Genomic DNA, 27,051 nt, shown 5'->3' with positions numbered 1-27,051 from the left:
GTTTGCAAAGTCAACTTTAAATAGGCTATTATGCAAATAAAAACAAGTGCTAATCAGGCATCAGCAAACCCTCTGGCATTTTATTTAAAAAATAATAATAGGCCTAATAATTTAAAAACAAATCTGTCTGTTCCCAGACAGGCTAAACCTTCACTCCAGGTGGGTTTGTGCATCAGAGGAGGCTATTTCGTGTGCCACAGCCTATTTATGCACATTTGATAAAATGCAGACATCTTCTTCACCTATTCTATGACTAGTTAATGACGCATTCACTCGTGTGGTCATGCATTTTAACAGAAGGCTAGTCTACTAAGTTAGGCCTAGGCTACATCAGAGAACAGTACAATCAAATGCTAATGCTATTAAATGGGAGGAACAAAAAAGCAGCAGCAATTTGTATCTCAAACGGAATTTAATTTTACCACGGGCTCCGTGTGAATTGGTCCGGAGAAAGACTGACGCTGTCTGGTAGGAATGCAGATGTTGGTCGACAGCTGAAGAGAACGTCGTGTGTTCGATGGGAACCTGCAGCGTTGATTCCCGCTTCCTCCCCCCTTCTCAGATGACTGGCTACTGTGGTTGTTGGCAAAAATATTGTCAACTGCGCCGATGACCTTCTTCGTCGTGTCTAGGTCTACGTCTTTTACAGTCCTCTCAGTCCCCTCCTCAGGCGAAAAGCTGGCAATGGTGAATACAGGTCTAGTTTCACCGTAGCGACACACTACTTCACCTGGATCCACCCATAAGGTGAGTTCGCGGGGAAGGCCAAGGTCAGCGTACCGCACACCACTCTCCCGGCATGCCCTCATCAGCTCCGGGTCCACCCGCTGTGTAATGTTTATCCGGATACACCTGAACGCCTGGCCTTTACTGGGGCAGTCGGTGTACCAGTGCCCTTTGAACTTGTCATGCAGTGCTGTAACAAGGCGCTCCAAAAAAATGTCAAGTTTCTCCGGTTCAACTTTCCCCGTTATATTTATCAGTCTCTTCAGAAAGAACACAACTGACGCGATTTCTCTCCTCATGTCTTCCCACTGGTCAGCAGGTGGACATTTCTTTACGAAGGCTGCGTGTGAAGAAACGCACCAAATGCGCGGCGTGGAAGGTTGGAATTGTTTGTTCTTGAGCAGAATGCAAAAAACTGAAACCATGGTAGCCTGATTTCACGGGTTCGTGATCTGCCGAATAGACTGTCCCGACATCCCCCGGTACAAACAGATAATGACACGTAAAAATGTATGCATGAAAAGGTTTGCATTAAATATTTTACTGAAGCCTGGCTGTGATAAGTAAAGTGAAAGTTGTTGTTAGCAACTCTTCATTTTAAAAAAAAAACATTCCAGGCTTAGGCCCTACTTAAATGCACAAATTCCTTTTGGAAATGGTGTGTGCGCGCGAAGACTGGGCACACTGTCTTTCTTTCCTGGAGCTTCGTAGAATTCTGTGCTAGTTGGTCATGTCAGCTGTTCGTAGGCCTAGGCTACTGTATTCATAGTCTAAAAAGAAACAGGCCTAATCACTTAAATGTCGTTAGTAATTCTTGCTAAATAACATAACTTTTTGCAGGTCCACTGAGGCTAAACCATTCAATATGGCTAATTGGCAGTCAAAGAAATTACTCTGTTTTTTTTCTTTTTCTCAATAATGCTCAAGCCTAATATCAACTGACCTTGAATTTGAGCTTTCAAACACCATTCCAAACAGGGCCTCCTTCCCCTTTCCCCCATTAGCTACAGGAACTTCTCCACTAGGCCTATGGAAGTTGCTGGAGGCTTGCTTCATGCTTTTTTTTGCTGTCAAAGCAATTGCGGACGAGAAGAAGAATGGAGACAGCACCTGCCCCTGACTCCTGTGATAACACAAAAAAGGGACCCCATCGCACACTCTCTTTCCCTCTCCTCTCCCCGGCTTAACAATAAGACTCGACGGAGTCATCCATCACTGCCTCTATTCACCACACACAAGCCACTTTCAATGCGGTTACACCCCTCCCGACACACACACACACACACACACACACACACACACACACACACACACACACACACACACACACACACACACACACACACACACACACACACACACACACAAACTCACTTACCTCTCCCTCCACTTGGAGTCTTTGGTTTACGCTCTAAGTGTGGCCACCCAGCCTTGTTCTCTATACAGTACATTCCCTGTCAACCACCAAACTCCTTTATCATTTGAACCAGTTGACCTAGGCCAAATACAGGGCAGGCTCTGTAAGCTCAACAAGCCCAGAAACTACTATAACATGCTGCCTGTAAACACACTTTTTAATGGGTAAATGGTTGACTTACACTGTTCCTAATCCCTATTGTAGTTTATACATTTCAGGTCACTACTACAGATGTAGATGTAAGATGTGAGCTAATTTTACAGTGGATTTTCAGGGTTTATTAGCTTTGTTAAGTCTCCCCTCTATATCTTCTTCAGCATCACTCTCCAATAATCTACCTATTCATTTAATAACACTGGATTTGAAGATGATCATCTAACTTTTGTCCGTTCACATTAGTAGGGCTAGGCCTACATTAACTCAAACAGTCCCCATGAAACCATGACCCCCCATGAAATCATTCTCTTTTTTGTACTTTACAGGCTAGTGGTTTCTATGGAAACATTCTCTAAGCCCCGATGAAATATGTGATGCTCCTGCCTGTCCTCTCTGACACGCTCTGAATAATCTGGAATAATCAGGCAGCAAATGAGTTCCAGGCAAAATAAGTGTTCAGTAAAGTTCAATGGCCTTCAGGACTGAGTTGGTAGGTGTTTTAGCACCTCGCAGCAGCGGCTGCTTAAGCAGGGTATAGGGAGGTGCCTTCCTGCTCCATCATAACATGATGCAGGACCTTGGACAGCGGCCACAGTCCTATGTTTGTGCCCCATACCAGTGTAAGAAGGTTTTACAGTATGTTTTTCTACTTATGAGTGGATATAAAATAAACTATTATACTATTTCAGTATTTCATTATGGTGTACTAATGCTACCCCATAGCTGGGGATAGCACAAAAACATTGTTTTGAATATGTGAAAAGGAAAAAATAAATTCAAGCCTCGCATAATTTCACAGCCAGAGGTTTGATATATTACCTTTCTACATACTGTGCAAGAAAATATACAAGGTACACTCAACAATACATATTTCCAATGCTTCCCACCCCTTTTAATGAATAATGTACAGCCCTGGTCAGTCCCTCTCACATAAATTATGCCCCACTCAGGTCATGCACATAGAGAATAAATAACCACTGGGTCTGGGGATTCAATATTTTAGAAAAAAAACTCAATCTGTCAGTATAACACCCACTAACTAGTTTCTCTCTGTCGAAAGCAAGAGATGGATCATGCACCATAAACTCACTAGAAACAGTTTTTTTCTGTCTTTCACTTCCACCATTTCACAAGTCACAATCTCTCATTGTTCAAATCTATTCCCATCACAGAAGAACAGTTCATAAACAAAACGCGACTGTGATCCCTTAGGAATTTTATATTTAAATGCCAAGAGCCAGCCACTCAGCTCAGCTGTTAGTGCCGGCAGATTGATGGAAATTGAGGCATTCTGCGTGAGTCAGAGGCTAGGAATTTAAAACAGCCTCTCTACCCCACCACCACCCTGCTACCCCTCAGCACAGCAGCCCTTCCTGAAATGGCTGCCGTCGCTCAGTCTGATGCGGAGTTTCCAGCTGTCCGCCTTTGGAGCTGGGAGGCGGGTGCGGGTGCCCGACCTGGGCATTGTGTGTGCTGAGCCGATAAGCCCCATTATGGACCCCGGGGCGACCTAGCTTACGGTTACCCTTAGGCACTGGCTCAGCCGCTATAAAGCTCGCCTCGCGGACCGACCATCGGGCACCATTACCGTCCACCCACACAAGGATACGGTAATAGACACTACATAAACAATGATGCCGCCGCTTACTGGCTGAGTCTGGTCCCTGGCTGTTGCATTTTTGTTGAGTAAAGAAGCAACTTATCTATCCCAGTCTCTCTCACTCCCTCTCTCTCTCTCCTGCTTCTATATCTTTCACTTTCAATCTCTCCCTCCTCTATCTCTTGTTCTGTCTCTTTCATTAGTTGGATGGCCATGTGCGTGGGAGAAGCACATGAGATTCCCGCTAAAGCCCTTTTTATCACAGCTGTGCTGTGCTGAATCAGATAGGCAATCTAGCCCGTGGCGCTGGCTCCTTCAGTATAACCCATATCTCCATTGCCTATCTCTCTTCCCCTCTCTGCAGTATAATCTATCAAAGCGCCGAGAAACCATTGATAATGAAGCAGGAAACAAGCCTCTGTGGACAGAGGGAAAAAAGGCGCCTCACAAGGACACTGATGAAAAACCTCCTAAAAATACGCTTAGAAAGTCTTTTTCTGGCCTTTGAATATTTAGCTGTTGAAACACCGCCGCCTACACGTTCTCCAAGTCCTGAAATCCTCTTCACAGCAATACCTACCAAAGGATCACGTAAGGACCCATACATGGCTTGCCAGTTTGCAACAGGCAGGGCTCTATGGTAGCCTACAGTATGCATGATTTTATTTTTTTTGCAGAACTTTGCCACGTTTTCCCTTTCCCCCACCAAAAGCCAGAGACAGAAAGCCATAAGCAGTGTGAAAACTGTTTCAATTGTCCTCGTTATTATGATGAATAGGCTTTTCATAATGTTTTGAGACTGACTCGAAGAGGAAACTGGGGCTGCAAATCGCAGAGACCTGAGGGAGTAAAGCTGGAAGAGGAGGAGCTGGGAGGAAGAAGAGAAGAGGCGTAAAGAGGAGAACGGGAGAGGGGAGGGAGAACGAGATATGGTGGCAGCAGAAGAGATGCGTATTAAAAATAGCCACCGTAAGAGAAAGGAGCTGGCCTGGGTGACCTACACCTGGGCTGCTCTGATCAGTTGAGACGGCTGAATACATCCGGACATGTAGCACCTTAAGGTGTTGTTGAGCCTTGAGGTGTCTATTTGGGTCTGAGGTGTGTGTGTGTGTGTGTGTGTGTGTGTGTGTGTGTGTGTGTGTGTGTGTGTGTGTGTGTGTGTGTGTGTGTGTGTGTGTGTGTGTGTGTGTGTGTGTGGTATGCGGATGTCGGCCTGTATATAAAACTGTGTCTGTAGTTTGTTGTATGCAATGTGTGTATCCGTGTGTGAGTCTGTGTCATAGGTGTGTGTGTGGTTGCTGTCGCTGTCTCTGCGTTTCCCAAAGTACTTACTGGTCAACTGTCACGTCCCTGGCGAGGAGGACAAAGTGTGCCTGTCGCTATAAACCCACTTTTTACTGCGGCGCCAAAAGCCGCCCACACTTGTGTCCTATTGATCTGTTACATAGAAGAGTATTGATCGATGGGCTGGGCCGTAGACGCAGCTATTTCATGCTTGGCCATTCAGAGCAAGTCAGCCCCACTACGAGTGTGAAAACTAGCTAATTATCATTAATCGATTTCAAACACAGTCTCTCCTCACTCTCTTGCACACAAACACACATGCACACACAGACACACAGACACAGACACACACACACACACACACACACACACACACACACACACACACACACACACACACACACACACACACACACACACACACACACACACACACACACACACACACACAAGAATCAGAGGAGATCAGAGGAAGAAAACAACCCACACACAAACACACATACACACACACAGTCACACGATATGGTGTCTTGACATAAAAAGGCTATGTCACATTTACCAACCATCTGCCCTGCAATAGCTGTAACTGCAGAAAGTAACTTTGCCTCACAAAGATATAGGAAAAATGCTTTATACATTGCTCACTTGCTCTCAGATACCTGTACACACTCACACGCACGCACGCACGCACACACACACACACACACACACACACACACACACACACACACACACCTACAGACACACACACACACACACACACACACACACACACACACACACACACACACACACACACCTACAGACACACACGCACACTCACACACACACAAAGGCCTTATCTGAAAAACACTCAGCGGTGGTTCGGTTGCACAACACAACATCCCACCAGTTCATGGTTTTAGCAGAGCTGACAGGGGGGCAGGCAGAGTTGTATTGATCCACGCACACCCACCGGCCCTGAGCCAGCAAGAGCTGAGAGCTGAAAAAGCAGCCAGCCAGCCCAGCCAGCCAGCCAGCCACAGCCTGGGCTTCAAGGGAGTACGTACAGCTCCAGGCACGGAGCAGAGGCGAGTGGGAGAGATCCATCTTCATCTGCTGGGCTGCTGGTGGGCAGGGGGAGACAATGCCGAAAAACCGGCTCGCTTCTCACGTTGATCCACAACAACCCCACCACCACATGCAGGAGCGGAAACAAACACCATTGGGTATAATTTATATATATATATATAGGGGTGAATTCAGGTAAGTTGGGCCACTTTTTTGCATATAAGCAGGAAGGATATATATTTGTATATATATTTGGGGTAGGTGAGACAACAATGACCAAATTGCTGCATAATAAGATATATTAATAATCAGGGAGAAATGTGTGTATATTTGGTGATCAAAACAAAGGAAGATATTTTATGTAGATTTTTCCAGTCGAAAACAAAGATCGACGTGTGTAGGACAGACTGACAGAACTGTCTTCTCTTGCAAAGAGATGCAAGTGCGTAAAAGTCTTGCATTGGTAGCAATGTACTTCATGAACCTACACACACATGAACCTACATGCACGCTCTCAGGTAGACACACAGACATAGACAGAGGCGCGCGCGCACACACACACACACACACGCGCGCGCACACACACACACACACACAAAGTCTCATTGAATTCAATCTTACAAACACATAGGGGGAAACTGTTTAGAATTGCCTGCAGCTTGCCGCTACTCTGGAGCGGGGCTGCGGAGGGAGATGCATCCCGTGGTAATTGAAAGTGACTGGAGAAGGCCATTGAGGAGAATGAATAGAGGTGGTGGGAGCGAACTACAGTCAATGAGATTAGTATCACATTATTAAATTGATCAGGCAGAGAGAGAGAGGGAGAGGGAGAGAGAGAGAGAGAGAGAGAGAGAGAGAGAGAGAGAGTGTATGAGAGAGAGAGTGTGTGTGTGTGTGTTGTGTGTGTGTGTGTGTGTGTGTGTGTGTGTGTGTGTGTGTGTGTGTGTGTGTGTGTGTGTGTGTGTGTGTGTGTGTGTGTGTGTGTGTGTGTGTGTGGAATGGTGCTGCCACATCCACTGCTGACTGCGCCTCCAGCTGCTGAAGAAAGAACATTAACCTGAAGAGCCCCAAAGGGATGGGTAGATTTATCTGCATCGAGAGAGAGAGAGAGAGAGAGAGAGAGAGAGAGAGAGAGAGAGAGAGAGAGAGAGAGAGAGAGAGAAATAGACAGGGAGGCGAGAAGTTGTATATATGGCTTCCATGCACTGAAATAATCAATGCCCGTCATCCCCCGGAGTAAGCACGTCAATATGTCAATGCAATGCAATCCGTTCTACTATAAGCGATCACACTATCTTAACATATTATATAGAACTGCATTGACTCAGTTTTTGATGAGTTGAGTTTTTGTATCAGACACCCAAGGCAACAAAAATACCCCTATAGACCTTGTTACTGTACACAGCAAATTGTGTCCTTCCAAATTTCACTTTTCTAGTTGGACCTACACTCTAAGTGTTGCATTAACACTGTATGGATTTCTCTCTACTGCTTCACAAGACGCTTGTGTGGCTAAAATGTATTTAACTAATGGCAAAAATCCCTCCATTAGCATATGTCCCTGTCAGTGGGTATGGTAGTCTGGATATTCAATCTTATTTGTGCCCCTCGTAACCACATAGCTTTTAACAGAGAGAGGAGTTTGTATTTCACTCCGGCAGTCTGTTGGCATAAAGCGCTTTCAGCTCTGACATGAGCCGATAAACCAGCTTTTACTTGTTAACAAGGCAAATCCATCCGTGACAATCAATCAATGCTCCTTAAAAACAACCACGCGTCCTTCTTCCAATCTTAAAAGTACATCTCTCTCTCTCTCTGATCCAGGGCTATTAAAGCTGACAAAATAATGGTGGACAACTCTCTCTCTCTCTCTCTCTCTCTCTCTCTCTCTCTCTCTCTCTCTCTCTCTCTCTCTCTCTCTCTGATCCAGAGCTATTAAAAATCTGACAGACAAAATACTGGTGGACAAACCTCCCCCCCCCTCTGTCTCTATCTCTCCCTCTCTCTCTCTCTCTCTCTCTCTCTCTCTCTCTCTCTCTCTCTCTCTCTCTCTCTCTCTCTCTCTCTCTCTCTCTCTCTCTCTCGCTCTCTCTCTCTCTGCATTGTCCTTTATGTAGATGTAAAAAAATCATTAGGGCAACACTTCAAAAAGGGGCTTTCTTTATTCTGTGAAGGCGTCGTGCGAGGCTTTTAAAACCTGAAATGGCCCTGACAAATGGCTCTCTCCCTTTCCGTGTCTGGCGCGGGGCGCAGGCGGCCAAGGAAAATGGCAACTAATAAAACAGAATTAGAAGGTTCCGCAACGTTCGCAGTGTGCCAACAACTCCTGCTGGTACTCTACCCACGGCGCTGCGGACTCGGCTGAAAGTCACGCTCGGAGACGCACTGAGCTGAGGGGGCAGAGAGGACGGAAGACGCGAGGGAGGAGATATGAAACCAGAGTACTGGAGTCCGCTTCCAGTGTGTGCGTGTGCGTGCGTGCGTGTGTGCGTGTGCATGCGCTGCTTGTGTGGGAGACAAAGCGGAAAGGCAGGAACTGCAGAGAGAGGACACACCAACACAGAAATATACTGTATGCAAATGTGCAGAGAGATAAATGCAAGTTGGTGAGTGTGCACGCACAAATATGCACAGACACACATATGCACACAACAACAAATGTACAGTATGTATGCACACAAACACAGACACACACACATGTTGACACACAAACAACAAACAGCACAAAGTACAGCCCAAGACAGGAGTCGTGTAACATACACATACAGTACAACCCTACACAACAACAGCAGCTGCGCACTGTACTGTATATGAAGATATGAAGAGTTCAGATGCAAAACCCCCTAACTCCATTTCTGAAGACCTGCACTTCTATATTTTTAGAGAACCCCGTTGTTGGTTTGGTGTTCATTCATGTATTTGATAATACATATAAATAGTTATGTTACATAAATGAAATGAAAAAATATGAAATTTTGATAGCTTTGTACTAAATAAAAATGAATTAAGATTATTTTCTGAAAAGGCACTTAGGGGGTTTTGCATCTGAACTCTTCATATATGTCCTCCCAGCGGCCCAGGCCCATGCCTCCCACACTCAAACAAACACACGCACGCGGCGCTGTCCATTTGTCAGGCGGAGAGGGTGGTGAGGCTGACATTCCCAAGACTCCACTGGCCTACAGCAGTAATTACCCGATCAGTCAGACAGCGAGAAAGAAGAGAGAGAGAGAGAGAAGGAGAGATAGAAAAAGAGAGATGGAAGGAAAGAGAGAGACAGAGAAAAAGCAAGGAATAGAAACACAGAGAAAAAGAGGGAGAGAGAGAGAGAGAAGGAGAGAGAGAGAGAGGGTGGGGGGGGGAGGAGGAAGGGAGAGAGGAAAAGAAGAATAGAATATAGCAAGACAGGAAAAGCATCATCCCAACAATGAAGCTGATCTCTCCTCAGCCAGCCCTCTCTGCTGACCTAACCCTGGCTCTGTCCCCCCAGGCCACCGGGCTCGTTCTCACCAGTCAGTCCGATTCTTCCACCTTGGCCCTCTGCTGCCTCTTGCTCTCTACCCCTACCCCCCACCCCCCTGTACACACCCCCCCCACCTCTGGCGTCCTGACCTCCACCTCCTGCACTACACTCTCCTTCCCTCCCTGACAGCACCTGACTACCATTATACTGTCCCACTCCCGCACCATCCACACCTCATCATGCCTTCTCTGCTGGCCCACCTCTAACGACCTCTAACCCCACCTCACCCCACCATCTCCTCTCTGCTGCCCCACTTCAACCCCCCCCATATCTCTACCATCCCACCCCATCATCTCCTCTCTGCTGCACCACTACAATCCCTCCACCACCGTCCCCTCTCTCTACCATACCACCCCATCCCACCATCTCCTCTCTGCTGCACCACCTCCTAACCCTCCTCCATCCCCCTTCTCTCTACCATACCACCCCACCCCATCATCTCCTCTCTGCTACCCCATTTCAACCACTCCACCTCCTCTCTCTGCCACCCATATCCCATCCCACCATCTCCTCTCTGCTGCACCACTTCAACCACCCCACCCCCCCTCACTATTCCACCCCACCCCACTTCAACTCCTCCATCCCCCATATCTCTCCACCTGCCCTCCTGCTGCTCCTCCAGGCTCCACATCGTTAACAGCCAGACCGACAGCCCAGCCACCCCACTGACACTCACACACACGCGCACACACACGCGCACACACACAGCTGGTGCAGTCACCTCGGCAACAGAGGTGTACCTTAACCTGTCATTGGATAGCAGGGCCGGCCAGACAGGACCAGTGAGCCCGAAAGATAGGAGGAGGAGGATCCGGGTAGGAGTGGGGATGTAGAGACGTGGGTGGGTGGGTGGCGGTGGCGTTGGGGTTGGTAGGTGTGTGTAGGTGTTTAGGGATGAATATGGGGGTGGCTCTGTGGGCGTTGTTGGTGTGCTTGTGGGATTTTGGAGGATGGGAGTGGGAGAACTGCCGTGTTTGAGGGGGTATGGTGGAGAGTGGAGTTTGAGGGAGGAATTTGGGAGAGAGAGTGGTTGAGTGGAGATGGGAGGGGGGCATGTTTGAGGGATGGGCACATGAGTATGAGAGAGGGCGGGTGAGATTTGAGCGGGAGCAGCAAGGTGTGGGTTTATTTGGGGAGGGGGAGAGATGAGTCAATGTTTCCCCACCCGCAGCTGTCAGAGAAAGTGATGCACTGCTTTGGTGCGCGGAGAGCTCGGGGTGCCATCACAACAAACAAAAACACAACAACAACAACCTCACTGGAGCAAACTATATTTTTGTGATCTGCCTGACAGCAGATGGAGATTGGGGGTTTCAAAGAACAAGGGATAGAGTCAGGGAGATAGAGAGAAAGAAAGGGGACAGAAGGGCAGAAAGGGAGAGGGGAGGAGATAGGGATAGGAAAAGAAGAAAACTAAAGGCGTAATGTGAGGGAGAGAGAGAGAGAAAGAAACGGATTAGAATGAGAGAGAGGTAGAGAGACAGGTAGAGAGACAGGTAGAATACGCAAAATAAAGAAAGCTTAAGATAGAGCGAAAGACATGGAAAGGTTGACAGAGAGGCAGAGGGAAAATGTGTAGGGATAAACTGACATACCGTAGTGATAGAATAGAGAATTGTGAGGGATGCTGGGAGACAGAGAGAAAGAAAACGGCAGAATGACAGAAAGAAGGGTAGCGGGGAAAGAGATAGGAATAGAGGGATAGGAGTAGGTAGAATAGAGTAATGAAGTAGAAAAAAAGGGATAGAGTAACGCAAGGAGAAAGAAAAAGGGGAATGATTGAAAGAGAGGAAGAAGGGGGAAAGAGATAGGAATAGACTGGGATAGGAGTAGATTGGATAGAGTGATGGAGTAGAAAAAAAGGGATAGAGTAACGCAAGGAGAAAGAAAAAGGGGAATGATTGAAAGAGAGGGAGAGTGAGTGGGGAAAGAGAGAGAGAGAGCATGGCACAGCATATAGAGATGATAATAAAAAGGTAAGGCAGCTGTCATAAAAGACCACCCACTCTTTGTCCTTCGGCGGCCTCGTCCGGCATGTGACCCTGGGCCGCGATAGGAAATGAACCTCGGAGACGCTCACGGCAGGCTCCGGGGCCCAGGGCTGAATTATGATCGCACCACCTGAGGACCTTCTTAATGCAGCGGTGGGAGGCTGATCACAGACTCAGATTGTGCCTGTGTGTGCATGCGTACCTGTGTGTGTGTGCCTATGCGTGTGTACGTGTGCGTGCGTGTGTGTGTTTGTACGTGTCTGAGTATATGAATATGACTGTGTTTCTGCGTGCCTGGGCACATATGTCTGTGTGTGTGTGTGTGTGTGTGTGTGTGTGTGTGTGTGTGTGTGTGTGTGTGTGTGTGTGTGTGTGTGTGTGTGTGTGTGTGTGTGTGTGTGTGTGTGCTTGTGCTTGTGTGAGTACCTGCCAACCTACACCGCATACTAAACGCCGGACATTAACCTGCCAGACACCCAACAGAAGGGGTGTGTGTGTGCATGTGTGTGTTGTGTGTGTGTGTGCGCGCGCGTGCGTGCGTGTGTGTGCATGACTGTGTGTGTGTGTGTGTGTGTGTGTGTGTGTGTGTGTGTGTGTGTGTGTGTGTGTGTGTGTGTGTGTGTGTGTGTGTGTGTGTGTGTGTGTGCGCGCGCACGCGTGCGTGTGTGTGTGTGTGTGCATGTCTGTGTGTGTGTGTGCGTGACTGTGTGTGTGTGTGTGTGTGTGTGTGTGTGTGTGTGTGTGTGTGTGTGTGTGTGTGTGTGTGTGTGTGTGTGTGTGTGTGTGTGTGTGTGTGCACTGTGCAGGCATCCTCTATTTCCGCTGCCTCCCCAGCTGGGCTTGGCCAGGATGATAACCTTGGCCTGTTTGAGTTGAAGATTAACATAATCTGACTTTCAAATCAAGTGCAGGTTTCAGGTGCAAACTGAGATTAAAACACAAGGTGTGTGTGTGTGTGTGTGTGTGTGTGTGTGTGTGTGTGTGTGTGTGTGTGTGTGTGTGTGTGTGTGTGTGTCTGTGTGTGTGTGTGTGTGTGTGTGTGTGTCTGTGTGTGTGTGTGTGTGTGTGTGTGTGTGTGTGTGTGTGTGTGTGTGTGTGTGTGTGTGTGTGCGTGTATTTGTGCGTGCGTGCGTGTGTGTGTGAGGGGGGCGGCTAACGCACATGGGGTGGGATGATGGGTTTTTTATTATAATTGCAGAGCATGACAGATGCGAACAATGTGGAAAATATTCATGCATTCACCGCACCGCCAACACACCTGCGGGGCTAATCAGATGAAATGATAGATTAAGCTAATCTCTCTGTCAAACACGCCGGGGACTATGCAAGGTTATAAAGTAGAAAGTGTAAAATGTTCATGCACTGTATACACCCACATCATTTAAAAAAAGAATGATAAAATCAAAGAAAAACACACAGCAAACGTATACAAAACACAAGATGAACGGATACCGTCCACAGATGCTTGCACACCCACAAACATAAACACACACAAATAGTACACACACACACACACACACACACACACACACACACACACACACACACACACACACACACACACACACACACACACACACACACACACACACACACACACACACAAACACTACACACAGAGTACACATACAAACACATGCACCCATCTGTGTAGGATTTGATCCAGCGAAAGAGTGCACCTCCATTTATCATGGAGTGCCTTAACATCAGCATCATCCCGTGGAAGGAGTGAAGTGTGTTTACTGTGTGGGATGGGCCTGGCTCGAACGCATCACTTGAGACCATCTGTCTCCGTGAGAAGCAGAGGCAGAGGCGGAGGCGGAGGCGGAGGCGGAGGCAGCTCTCTCCCTCCTTCACTTGACTTTGAAGGTGTGGAGTGGAGGAGGGAGTGATGAGGAGGGAGTGGGTGGAGGAGGAAGAGGAAAATGAGGAGGAAGAAGAGGAGGAGGAGGAGGAGGAGGAGGAGGAGAAGTGTGTTCTGTAAAACTTTTCTCCCTTCTTTCTTTTCTCATGTCTTTGTTGTTGGTGTTTTTGTCTGTCTTTCTTTCCCCTGCTTCTTCCTTAAGGCTATTTTGCAGAGGTGAGCGTTTGAGGCGAGGCTGCTTACGGGGGTTTTAGAGTGATGCTGATGTGAGATCAGCTAGGTACCTCTTCCCCAAACATCCACACGCACAGCTGCTCCCTCTCGCTCCATGCCATTAGAGGAACAGAGAGAGAGAGAGAGAGAGAGAGAGAGAGAGAGAGAGAGAGAGAGAGAGAGAGAGAGAGAGAGATTGCACAGGCAGAGAGAGAGAGAGAGAGAGAGAGAGAGAGAGAGAAATAGCACAGACAGAGAGAGAGACAGCGCTAAAGGCGTAGCTTCAAGAGCCAGACTCCCCTTGTACCTGTCTCGTATTAGATTTGAATAATAATGCCCCGATAGTGCCGCTTTTAAATAATGGATGCTGTGCCTTAAAAGTCACATAGTTGCTGACTGAGCAACCAAAAAAGCTATCCCCCTAACCCCCCATACCCCCCTTGGATCCACCTTGTCTGAAGCCCCTGGCTCGAGAGATATTTCTCTGAAGCATGCTCGCCCACACTGCACCGCCTCTGGGGGAAGAGCCACCCCTCCTATACCCACAACGCCCACAGATCTCATCAAACAAGCTCTGACTTACCTAACCAGCAGTTCTGACTGCCAGGGACCACAGTGGTCCGTTTCATCATGTGTGCTGGTGGAGGGGGTTGGAAAAGGAAAAGGGGGGCGGTGGGTGGAGTAGGGTAAGGTAGAGTAGGCAGGACTGGACTGGCCATTTGGTATAGTGGGCATTTCCCGGTGGGCCCCGCACCCTTTTGGGCCCCTATTTTCAGAACTGTAAAACATTTCTGAAAATAGGGGCCCAAACGGGTGCAGGGCCCACCGGTGAGTCAGTTCTGAGTTGCTAATTATGAGAGGCCCCTTTAAGCCAAAAGTGCCCGGGCCTTATTTCTCCCCCAGTCCCGCCCTGAGGGTAGGGTAGAGTGGGATGTATGGTGACTGGCTGGGAGCTTGGGGGGAATGGAAAGACAGCCCAGTCAGGCAGCTCTACAGTACACAGTGGGCTGTTATGGTTTCGTTCAGCAGCAGTGACACTCTGACATTTGAAGCCTGGTCAAAGTGCACTGCTGGGATAATTCCCCACCCCACCCCTGTCTGAATTCTACCTCTTCTCATCGGGGGGTCCAGGCCAGCAGCAGCAGCTACCTACTTACCTCTCTGACAATGCCAGAAAGCAGCCTGCTATGCTATCACAGGAATGGAGAGAGCTTCTCTATTTCAAACTGCTGTTGTGTGTGATTGCGTGCGTGCCTGTGTAGGGTCACTGACAGCTGACAGCGCTGACTGGGCCCAAGACAAAGTTATCGGAAAGTGCCCCCACTTCAATACATATAGTATACAGAGAACCGAATTCTGGGCCCCTTTTCTCTCTGGTCCCTAGACAACTGACCTGTCCCCTTGTCGACTTTCCTGTGTGTCTGTGTGTGAGTGAGTGAGTGAGTGAGTGAGTGAGTGAGTGAGTGAGTGAGTGAGTGAGTGAGTGAGTGAGTGAGTGAGTGAGTGAGTGAGTGAGAGAGAGAGAGAGAGAGAGAGAGAGAGAGAGAGAGAGAGAGAGAGAGAGAGAGAGAGAGAGAGAGAGAGAGAGAGAGAGAGACCGAGTGAGCAGCTCTTTTTCCAAACTGCTGCTACGTGCTCTTGGAAGCAGATAAGAGCTCCGCGCTGGTATTTGATGGAGGGCCACAGGATTTAGCCTCTGTGATGTAGAGTGTGATAATCAGACACTGTGGCATTTGTGTTGTGTGTGTGTGTGTGTGTGTGTGTGTGTGTGTGTGTGTGTGTGTGTGTGTGTGTGTGTGTGTGTGTGTGTGTGTGTGTGTGTGTGTGTGTGTGTGTGTGTGTGTGTGTGAGAGTGTTTTGATCTAATCACATTCATCCAAACCAGAAATATGCTCTCATTAATGTTTTGATTCGTAATTCTTTTCTTTTATTTGCTGAGATGAAATTGCAGGTATGTAGCACGTCTGACAATTTAATGACATATTAGTAATCATGTCACATGTGGTGTACACAAATAAATGTCTAACCACACAGATGACAACTTTGTATGCTGAATCAATGAAAAACGTAGTAAAATAAAATAAAATATTCACATTTTTTCCACTCTGCACAAACACACACCCCCACAATAATAACCACCAATCTGTGTTTCTTTCCCTTGGCAGAGAGCGAGAGCAAAAAACTCCTGCTCAGTCTGTTTGTGACATCAGGCACTAAATCATTGGCTAATTACATGTCTTATTGGGCGGGTTGGACTGGAATCATTTATTAGTGGCTGTTTGTGTAATCTCGCATCCATCAAACACTCCCAACTCATAAAGTCTCGGCTTAATCACAGAAGCCGAGTGAGTGCACACACACCACGTGTGTGAAGAAGAAATTCCTGCGAAAGTGTGATCCGTGTAATTCATCTCCCGATATGCACTAATTAATCAGATGAAGGTCAAGTCAGATCCTCTCATGTGTGGTGCGTGCGTGCGCACAAGCAAGGTTGATTCTAAGTGGTTCACCGTTTGAGGTGTGCGGCGTGCTAAACACCAAGCAAAATGTTTACTTCTGCGGAGTGAGTGAAGATGCCGGAGTGGTGCACTCATGTGGTAATGAACAAACTGCGATCAGTCATGTGGAAGATGTTTTCAGTCCAGGGGTTGACAAGGCCCAGTGACTGATCCAAAGTAACCCCTCTCATGGTACTACAAGCATCAGGAGTGTTTGTAAGTACATGGCGGCCTCTTTGATAAGACAAGAAAAATACATAAAAACATACCATGTCAAGATGCGGCATGAATATAGACAACAAACTATGTTTAGTCGTGTGGAAGATGTTGAGTCCAGGGGTTGACAAGGCCCAGTGACTCATCCAAATCAACCACTGCCGTTTAAACATCAGGAATTTATGTCACTACACGGCGGCATCTTTGGCTATGACAGAAAACATACCGAAAAATGTATTGTAACGTGTCAGAAAATACAGAAATGCCTGTGGGAATTCAGAAAACTTCAACTGTCAAGCCACGTAGAGACGCCCGCCTGGCTGCCTTCGCCGCTGTCAAGGTCAGGGGAAAAGTGCAGACGCCACCTTCACTCTTAGTACTCCGAGCACACCTCCCTAATCCGACAGACCTCCCGCCAGCTTCCTCCCTACGCCCCCTGGGGATGACTCACATAGCCGCACTGTGGGGGTGGCAGATTGTGGTGACGTGGGGGGGCTACAGCGCTGGTGAATAACAGGGATTAAAAAACAAACCATCCCACTCACACACCTGATTTTTTTGTTTCTCTTGTCTTGGGTGGACCTGGTTGAAAAAAAAGTACTGTGATTTTGTTTCAACCCTGAAATAATGGTTCTAAACTTGTGGGAAGGAAGGTCGAACAGAACAAAATGGAGAAAGGATTAAACAAAATAAACGAGGAAGCGATTTAGGCGAGGTACTGACAGCAGGCGTTGACAGGAAACGAAAAGATGAGAACCCAAAAAAATACACAGGAGATAAAAGCGGATAAAAGTCACAAAGAAAACAGAAGTGTGAACAGAATAAAGGATGTTGAGGAAAGTCTGAGGTAATAAAAAATGTGAAACCCAGGAGAAAAGACAAAAGAAAGGTTAAAGGGGCTCTTCAGAGGGCTTTAGCAAAATACGTAACCATAGCAACAGACTGACCAAAGTCACAACATTCAAGCGGCTTGGCACGGGGATTATACGATGAAGCGTTGGAGGTCTTCAGAGGGTAGGTGTCAAGGTTTTAGGGGCCAGGAGAGGGGATTTCAGAGGGGGTATAGGCGTCAGGGTTTGCAAATTGTTTCAATGGCGTAAAGTGCTAGGCCTGGGCTAAGCTGAAGAGTGGCTACACGGAGTGGAAAGATCAAAGGGACTCATTACGGCTCATTGTGCTTTGTGAGTCAGAGTTAATGCGGCAAATCAAAGCAAAAAAATATAATGAGTGTGGAGTGTGGTTGCCCTCCTAACTGTTTACCTTCATGACCTCCCGCGGTGGAAAATTGTTTTTATTAAGTGAGCTCATCTACGCGGGGGGTTCCAGGTAAGTGTTGCTGAGCCCCCCTGTCAGAGAATTAGGACTCGCTTGGATTTAAAAGGGAAATGGGATGCCAGCCTGACCCCCCACCACCCCAACCCACCCCACCCCACCTGACATTGCCCCTTTAACATGAAAAAAAAGACCTGGAGAGAGAAAAAGCGGAAGACAGGGAGAGCGAGAGAGAGAGAGAGAGAGAGAGAGAGAGAGAGAGAGAGAGAGAGAGAGAGTGAAAGATCGCATTCAGCGGCGGGGGAAAGAGAGCAAGAGAGCGAACGGTAGTGAAGGTGAAAGGGTGGGAAGATGGGTTGAGGAAGAATAATGGCCTGCCAATCACGGCTGCCTCCGGAGAGACCTGGCCGGGGCTCAGCGTTTGATTGGCAGCTCTGACATTTGCTCGCTCAACCTCGACGAGTCAGGCGAGTGCGGGCCTGATGGGAGCCGGATCTGACCCGGGCCCCCAGAGAGGCTCCCAAAACTCATCTACGAGGCCCCTGCATGCACCGCGCCACGCACTGCGCCACGCACCGCACCACACCACACCGCATCGCACCGCACCGCACCGCACCGCACCACACCGCACCGCACCAGTACTGAGCTGAGAGCACACAGCTGTACCCTACTGATCGAGCCTAATGACTCACCAAGCAGTGCTGCATACACAAATACATGCACACATGCATTGTGTGAGAGTGCACACACACACACACACACACACACACACACACACACACACACACACACACACACACACACACACACACACACACACACACACACACACACACACACACTCAGGCACAAACACAGAGGAGCATTTATACAAAGACTCATTTACAAGTGCACAAAAACACAAAACACAAAAATATGCATACACACTCTGTTACAGTCTCTCTCTCTCTCTCTCTCTCTCTCTCTCTCTCTCTCTCTCTCTCTCTCTCTCTCTCTCTCTCTCTCTCTCTCTCTCTCTCTCTCTCTCTCACACACACACACACACACACACAAACACACACACACGAATGTGCATTTGCAGTATGTCACCATAATGGCACACACATGTAATTTATGTAAGCCCCTGATTGTAAGTGGCAATATGCCCTAATCTACTTAATGTGTGCCATGGAAAACACTCACACGCAAATCTGCATTGTAGCGGCATACATCCACATTACCCAGGTTAGCCGAGGTATTTAACAGGCAGCTATTCACATGTAACCACGGGTTTCATATATCATGATTTTGATACAAAAAAATAATCATAAATCATGAAAATAAAACGACACGTATTCTGTACACATCTATTCACAGTGACACACATGTGCAGACCATCTTTGTTACATAGGTAATTTATTTAAAAAGAGGTAGGAATTGGCATGACCTTTTTTTAAAAAAGAAAAATGAAAAGAAAAAGGCATCTACATGTGTCAACGTGTAAATAGTATTCACTTACACTGTATATACACAATAACTAAGCCAAACCCTGTGGTACTGTTAGTGTCGTGGCAAACACCACTTTCTCGTCAGCTGTTGGGATAGTGCGTGCATGTTTATATTATATCATTAAGTTTTTAATTCCGAATTAATAACTCCAAATTAAATAGTTCTGAATTACAATTATTCTCTGTCGAGTTTACATGCAGCACTTTCATTCAATTCTGAATTAACGTTTAATCAGAAAGTATTTTGATTGGACAGAGATGGCAATGTTTTAAAGCATTTCATTAATTCACTCTCTGAAATTTGGATTAAGCATGTATGCATACAGTACATCTTCGTTCTCGCTGGAGAACAGACTTCTTGTGGCTGTCCACGCGGTGGACTGATCATCAAAGTGCTTCACGGGGTCTGCAGGGACCACTACACTCAAGAAGCTGAGATAGATTAAATGGCGTATTGGACAAGATCGCTGACCGTGGTGCTGAAGTACTGCCACGGCCGAGAAATGTCTATGCAGCAAACATTCTCGAGCTCTTGTAACGCCGCATTATGTAATAACGGTGCAATATGTAATAATGTAACAAATTATTACATAATGTGGTGACAATCGCCGCATTGTGTAATAATTTACGCATTTCGTAATACATTTCTTGAACGCATTTCGTAATAACTTTTTTCTCATCTTGTAATAAATTATTACAAAATGCGAAATTTATTACGGAATGCGGCCGCAACTTTTTTTTTTGATGGAAATGTAATAACATGGTGCATTATGTAATAATCTATATGGATATGTTTTTTCTGCACTTGGATTCAGTAGGCGCAGCACACACACATAGTCTCAGTGACATGGTATAGTCACTGCCCTCTCTCTCTCTCATTCTTCTCAGTTCTCAAACTGCTCGAGAGTCGCGAATGATGCGGTTAAAACCGTTAAGAAATAATTTCACAACTTGTTGCGTGCAACGAGTCCAACGAATGTCTCGCACTTTCTGCTACATTACACCAATTTACAGCGACATTAAATAGGCCAGGTCTAAACACTTCACGAGGTGGTGAAAACTAAATTAAATATCTAAATTAAATATCTTGGATAGCCTATATAGACCTAGGCCTAACTAGATTTGTTGCAATACAGATTCATTTTCTAGAGCCAGAAGTGTTCCGCTGGACTGACGAAACCGAACACGATCAAGTTTGCAACTTCTTTCCCTCGTGCGCTGTCCGTCAGCACCACCTGTCATTAGACGTCCGATTAGCTTTCATTACGTGCTGAGGGAAAAACTCCCGCCATTAGGCCTATGTGCTGTTGCACTGTTGTGAGGGATATCACCAAATAATTTAGATAAAAGTCAGAACATTATTTTGGCAATGAAAGGCACACAGGTGGCTGGAAGCTCAAGCAGTCTTCAGTCTGTTCATTTAAGCTTTTGGGTGCTCTTGGATATCGGGGATCAGTTCATATAGAGAGAAGAGTTCATCCAGGCACTCCAAAATAAGGTGCCCAAACGATAAGTTACATTAAAAAGCCTTTAATGGTACTGGGCTGGGGTTACATTAAAAAGCCGACATGTTTCGACCTCACCAGGTCTTCATCATTGAAGAGAAAGGCCTCCTTTAAATAGTGACATCACCACATGTGACCCATTACGCACTACACACATTTGCGCACACCATAGAAAACAAAGATTAAAATAGCCTGGGGTAATAAGTGATGCCACAGAAAAAATGACCAGAAGTACAAATAAAAATCACAAAAAACAAGTAAAATCAATATCCTCATTTAGACCAGTATAGCGCATGGCATCCAGTTGGTGTATCCAAAAAGTCTGCCTCTGATTAGGCCTAAGTCTTTTTAGCCTGTCCCCACCCCTCGGAAGAGGTTTGATATGCTCGACGCCCTGTATGCGCAGCAGAGAATCATTTTTACCATGGTATTCATATGTTTCGCCATGGGATAGTCAAAATTGCCCACTCTGATACCATATTTATGTTCTGCTAGCCTATCTCGCATGCGCCTTTTTGTGCGCCCGATATAAAAGAACCCTTCAGCGCGAGGACAAGTTAGGCGGTATATGACAAATGTAGAATTGCAATTAATGAAATCTCTCTGTCCATATTCATTCGTGGTTTTAGTATCCACAAAAGATTTGGCTTGTGTAACATTTGGACAGTGGGGGCAGTTCATACATCTATGAACTGTCGTAACAAAAAAAGGACGGGACTGCTGCTGGCGATGATGTTTGTTTTTGGTCAATAACGTGTTGCGTTGTAGGGAGCGCGCTTCACTGTATGCGTTTTGGGTGGGTCCGTGTATCATCCGATCATTCAATTATTCCATTAATTCTGGCAAACGGAAAACGAAATAACGACTCCATATTTTGTTTTCCAGTTTTTCCATATTGCCAAAAAATGGGGAGTTATGTTGATTTTCCTTTTCCCAACTCAAAACGGAACAAGTAATAAACGACAAAACCAAAACGAAATAACAACTCTAAATTACGATTATTGGTCCCATTTCCCGCGGTGCTTTTCTGTTGCTTGCCTAAGTAAGACACGATAGTGCACAAGTGGCTGCCAAACGCGTTGCTTTACGCATTTCCCCGAGGCCTATAATCAGCCTGCTGATGCTCCTACTCGACAGAACATCTTTCTGTCCTACTGGTAGCCCCCTATGTCGGTGCCTGTGGGTGGTAAAGATAGCCTAACTCCTATACGTACCGTAGGCCTACTGTGTCCGGTCCAGTAGGCTATGTCTACCCCATAGCCTCAGTAATAATGGTGACTATCCAATGGGACAAGGCTCCTTCCACTAGATCATTGTATTATTACAGGTGGAATGAAGTTTTGACCATTGGTGCGTGCGTGAGTCGGAAGAAACTTTTCTTCTACTGCTTGGTACCGTCTACTGACAGCCTGGGAACTGCTACCAGCGAGGTCTCCTCCACAGTTGAGGCGTATCTGGTAGCAGTTCCCAGGAATAGGCTATCAGCAGACAGTACCAAGCAGTGGAAGAAACGTTTGTTCCGACTCACGCACCAACGGTCAAAACTTAATTCCACCTGTTGTAATACAATGGTCTAGTGGAAGGAGCCTTAGCCCATTGGATAGTCACAATTATTAAGGAGGTTATGGGTGTAGACATTACTGGACCAGACACAGTACATCGGTGCGTAAAAGAGTTCGACCAGTTCTCAACCTTTTTTGCCCAAACGCTCCCCTGACCTCCTCATACACCTGTCTCCTGACAGCTTGACTGAACCCCGCTCAAGGTGGCATGGGGAAATCAAGAAGCAGAAGAAGCGATCCTTCCCAGAGCAATGGAAAGCACAGACCGCGTGCAGCCCACATTGCAAGCCAGAGATAGGCTAACTTGCCGGCATCAAAAGCAAACTATTTATCTTTTTAAAAGGGCCGGTTGAGGAAGGGGGTGCAAAAGCACCAAATGCATTAATATCCTCCCTTGCCGTCTATATTTTTTAAATGACACTCCTTTTTAATTGCGGAAAATAGTCCTCTCACAATTGCCTATAGGCCTACAACACTAAAGCTACAAATTTGCACGTGAGCAAGCTGATGCGTCTCTGCGAGGACTGTGCAAGGTCGCGATTTCACAGGACACACATGAAAGTGAAAGAAAGCCCATTGGGAAACTCCAACTCCCATTGTCATTGTGACACAGCACTCCACAGCACACAAGTGAACACTGCACACAACGAAATTGCATTTATGCTTCACCCGTGCAAGGGGGCAGCCCTCAGTGGCGCCCCATGGGGAGCAGTGCGGTGGGACGGTACCATGCTCAGGGTACCTCAGTCATGGAGGAGGATGGGGGAGAGCACTGGTTGATTACTCCCCCCACCAACCTGGCGGGTCGGGAGTCGAACCGGCAACCTCTGGGATGCAAGTCTGACGCCCTAACCGCTTACCCATGACTGCCCATGTATAAGAACATAACTAAAACAACATGTCTCCAAGTTGTGCACTTTGGGCACTGTTTCATCCTATGCATTGAAACGTAGGCGACTGCCAGGATGTTTGCGAGCTCGCTGGGAATACATTTTCGGGAGGCTCTGTGCATAGCGGACAACAAGCGCATGCACAGGCGCTTTTTGCCAGCCCCTCTCGTGCTGCACTGAAATGCACACAAAATAAACAGCTAGGCCTACATCGCACATCGCCAAATCGTATGTATTTAATGTTCCAAAATCTTTTCAACAGTAGATGTTTCAACACACTTAAAAAAAGAAAGTCTATCGCTATCGCCCCCCCCCTCCCCTTCTGTGGTCATGTAGCCAGCGCCCCCCAACGGCTCTCGATCGTCCCCAGGGGGGCGCTGGTACCCACGTTGTGAAACGCTAAGTTAGGCTATCTTTACCACCCACAGGCACCGACATAATGGGGCTACCAGTAGGACAGAAAGATGCTCGGTGGAGTAGGAGCATGCCTCGGGGAAATGCGTAAAGCAGCGCGTTTGGCGGCCACTTGTGCACGTGTCTTACTTGGGCGAGCAATAGAAAAGCACCAAGGGAAATGGGACCAATAATCGTAAATTAGAGTTGTTATTTCGTTTTGGTTTTCTCGTTTATTACTTGTTCTGCTTTGAGTGGGGAAAAGGAAAAATCAACACAACTCCCCATTTTTTGGCCATATAGAAAAACGGGAAAACAAAATATGGAGTCATTATTTCGTTTTCCGTTTGCCAGATTGAATGGAATAGTTGAATGATCGGATGATACACGGACCTGGAATATTCCTTGGAATATTCATTAACTAATATTCACTTTCTGGATTTGACGATATATAAAGACGCGGAGGGACAGCTGCACACCACCTTATTCAGAAAGGCGACCTCTCGGAACACCATTGAGAGCGGATTCATTCCATCCCCCGCATCTCATTAGAAATATTCCACACGGCCAATTCCAGAGATTAGGCGTATCTGTGATTTCGAAAATGATTTTCACGAGCAGGCCGAGCTGATGGAGAAAAGATTCAGTGATAGAGCCTATCACCCTAAAGCCATCCAAAACGCATACAGTGAAGCGCGCTCCCTTCAACGCAACACGTTATTGACCAAAAAGAAACATCATCGCCACCAGCAGTCTCGTCCTTTTTTTGTTACGACATATAGTACACAAGCGACGCGGATCAGGCAAATTATTAAGAACAATTGGTCCATTATTGAAAGTGATGCGCAACTACGTGAGGTGTTCCCAGAACCACCCATGGTGTCTTTAAAGAGTGCACCCAGCCTAGGAGATAAATTAATGCGCTCTCACCTACAGGTGAAAAAGAGAGAAACCTGGCTGCGTAAACCTATTGGCACCTATAGATGTATGAACTGCCCTCACTACCCAAATGTTACACAAGCCAAATCTTTTGTGGATACTAAAACCACGAGAGAATACGGACAGAGAGATTTCATTAATTGCAATTCTACATTTGTCATATAGGCCTACCGCCTAACTTGTCCTTGCGCTGAAGGGTTGTTTTATATCGGACGCACAAAAAGGCGCATGCGAGATAGGCTAGCAGAACATAAATACCTGTATGCTATCAGAGTGGGCAATTTTGACTATCCCATGGCGAAACATTTCAATGAATATACCATGGTAAAAATGATTCTCTGCTGCGCATACAGGGCGTCGAGCATATCAAACCTCTTCCGAGGGGTGGGGACAGGCTAAAAAGACTTAATCAGAGGCAGACTTTTTGGATACACCAACTGGATGCCATGCGCTATCCTGGTCTAAATGAGGATATTGATTTTACTTGTTTTTTGTGATGCTTATTTGTACTTCTGGTCATTTTTTTCTGTGGCATCACTTATTACCCCAGGCTATTTTTTAATCTTTGTTTTCTCTGGTGTGCGCAAATGTGTTTAGTGCGTAATGGGTCACATGTGGTGATGTCACTATTTAAGGGAGGCCTTTCTTTTCAATGGTGAACGTAGCCCTGATGAAGACCTGGTGAGGTCGAAACATGTCGGCTTTTTAATGTAACCCCAGCCCAGTACCATTAAAGGCTTTTTAATGTAACTTCCCGTTTGGACACCTTATTTTGGAGTGCCTGGATGAACTCTTCTCTCTACATGAACTGATCCCCGATATCCAAGAGCACCCAAAAACTTAAATGAACAGACTGAACAGATTGCCAAAATAATGTTCTGACTTTTATCTAAATTATTTGGTGATATCCCTCACAACAGTGCAACAGCACATGGGCCTAATGGCGAGAGTTTTTCCCTCAGCACGTAATGAAAGCTAATCGGACGTCTGATGACAGGTGGTGCTGACGGACAGCGCATGAGGGAAAGAAGTTGCAAACTTGATCGTGTTCGGTTTCGTCAGTCCAACGGAACACTTCTGGCTATAGAAAATGAATCTGTATTGCAACAAATCTAGTTAGGCCTAGGTCTATATAGGCTATTCAAGATATTTAATTTAGACAGAATCCTTTCAAGCCGTGCAGCATCAACGTGGTCATATAGCCTACTGTCTGCACTTGTTCCGTTGCCTGCTTCATAGCAGAGAAGGAATGGCTTGCTGTTGTTGAGGATTTGTAACGTGGATTATCGAAACTGAAGACTTGATTTCTTTTATTGATACCTTTTTGTTTGGTATAATTACGGACAATGCAAATAACTGATTTTTGTGACGTTCGGACATTTTTGGAAGGAATATAATCGAATTAGTCCCGCCGCTTGGGTTATTGTTTTTCGCGTGCATGTGGATGAGCATAGGCTATTGAATTTGATTGCAGCCTAATAGGCCTACTGAACAGTGGACTGAAATTGAAAATATGACAAAGAGTGGCATTTTTCTCGGGTGCTATGACTTCTTGCTTTGCAAGAAGACAGTCTCCTCACTCCACGGGCAAAAAGCACCATGGTCAGACCCTGGCGCGCATGTAGGCAGACATGAAAGACTCACTACTCCACGGGCAAATATCGGGAAAAATTAAGCACCACCAGCATGGACAGCTCCCCACGAGTCACTTATAATGGTTGGTCTTTTCCTGGGATTTGATTCATGTTGTTTGGGGGAAAATATTAAAATAGCCTTTGTAATGTTAAGAATATTTCCAAAGAGCCAAGATGGGGCTTAAGATCAATATGGGCCAGGTTTGTCTCCGTGCGTACACACACACACACACACACACACACACACACACACTCTCTCTCTCTCTCTCTCTCTCTCTCTCTCTCTCTCTCTCTCTCTCTCTCTCTCTCTCTCTCTCTCTCTCTCTCTCGCCACAGACCCACGCAAGTGCAAGACAAGTTTTCACCTCCTCGTGAAGTGTTTAGACCTGGCCTATTTAATGTCGCTGTAAATTGGTGTAATGTAGCAGAAAGTGCGAGACATTCGTTGGACTCGTTGCACGCAATAAGTTGTGAAATTATTTCTTAACGGTTTTAACCGCATCATTCGCGACTCTCGAGCAGTTTGAGAACTGAGAAGAATGAGAGAGAGAGAGGGCAGTGACTATACCATGTCACTGAGACTATGTATGTGTGCTGCGCCTACTGAATCCAAGTGCAGAAAAAACATATCCATATAGATTATTACATAATGCACCATGTTATTACATTTCCATCAAAAAAAAAAGTTGCGGCCGCATTCCGTAATAAATTTCGCATTTTGTAATAATTTATTACAAGATGAGAAAAAAGTTATTACGAAATGCGTTCAAGAAATGTATTACGAAATGCGTAAATTATTACACAATGCGGCGATTGTCACCACATTATGTA

At 46.4% G+C, this 27,051-nt stretch overlaps 2 protein-coding genes across 2 annotated transcripts in view; both read right to left on the bottom strand.

The window, feature by feature from the left end:
* The window catches only part of LOC134438462 (RNA-binding Raly-like protein), a 120,894-nt gene that overhangs the window by 45,298 nt on the left and 48,545 nt on the right, over positions 1–27,051 (bottom strand). The gene's annotated exons all lie outside the window — the stretch shown is intronic.
* On the bottom strand, positions 394–1,209 carry LOC134438230 (protein BTG3-like). Its single transcript, XM_063187734.1, has one exon. The coding sequence runs from the start codon at positions 1,149–1,151 to the stop codon at positions 402–404; it is 750 nt and encodes a 249-aa protein (XP_063043804.1). The 5' UTR covers positions 1,152–1,209; the 3' UTR covers positions 394–401.

Source organism: Engraulis encrasicolus, chromosome 22 (assembly GCF_034702125.1).
Source record: "Engraulis encrasicolus isolate BLACKSEA-1 chromosome 22, IST_EnEncr_1.0, whole genome shotgun sequence".
Taxonomy (NCBI): Eukaryota; Metazoa; Chordata; class Actinopteri; order Clupeiformes; family Engraulidae; genus Engraulis; species Engraulis encrasicolus.
The sequence above is the reverse complement of the archived record's forward strand: the minus strand, read 5'-3'. Positions and strand labels throughout refer to the sequence as shown.

Bases quoted from the DNA above. Each gene is read 5' to 3' on its own strand.
- LOC134438230 (XM_063187734.1), bottom strand. From the start codon at position 1,151: ATGGTTTCAGTTTTTTGCATTCTGCTCAAGAACAAACAATTCCAACCT.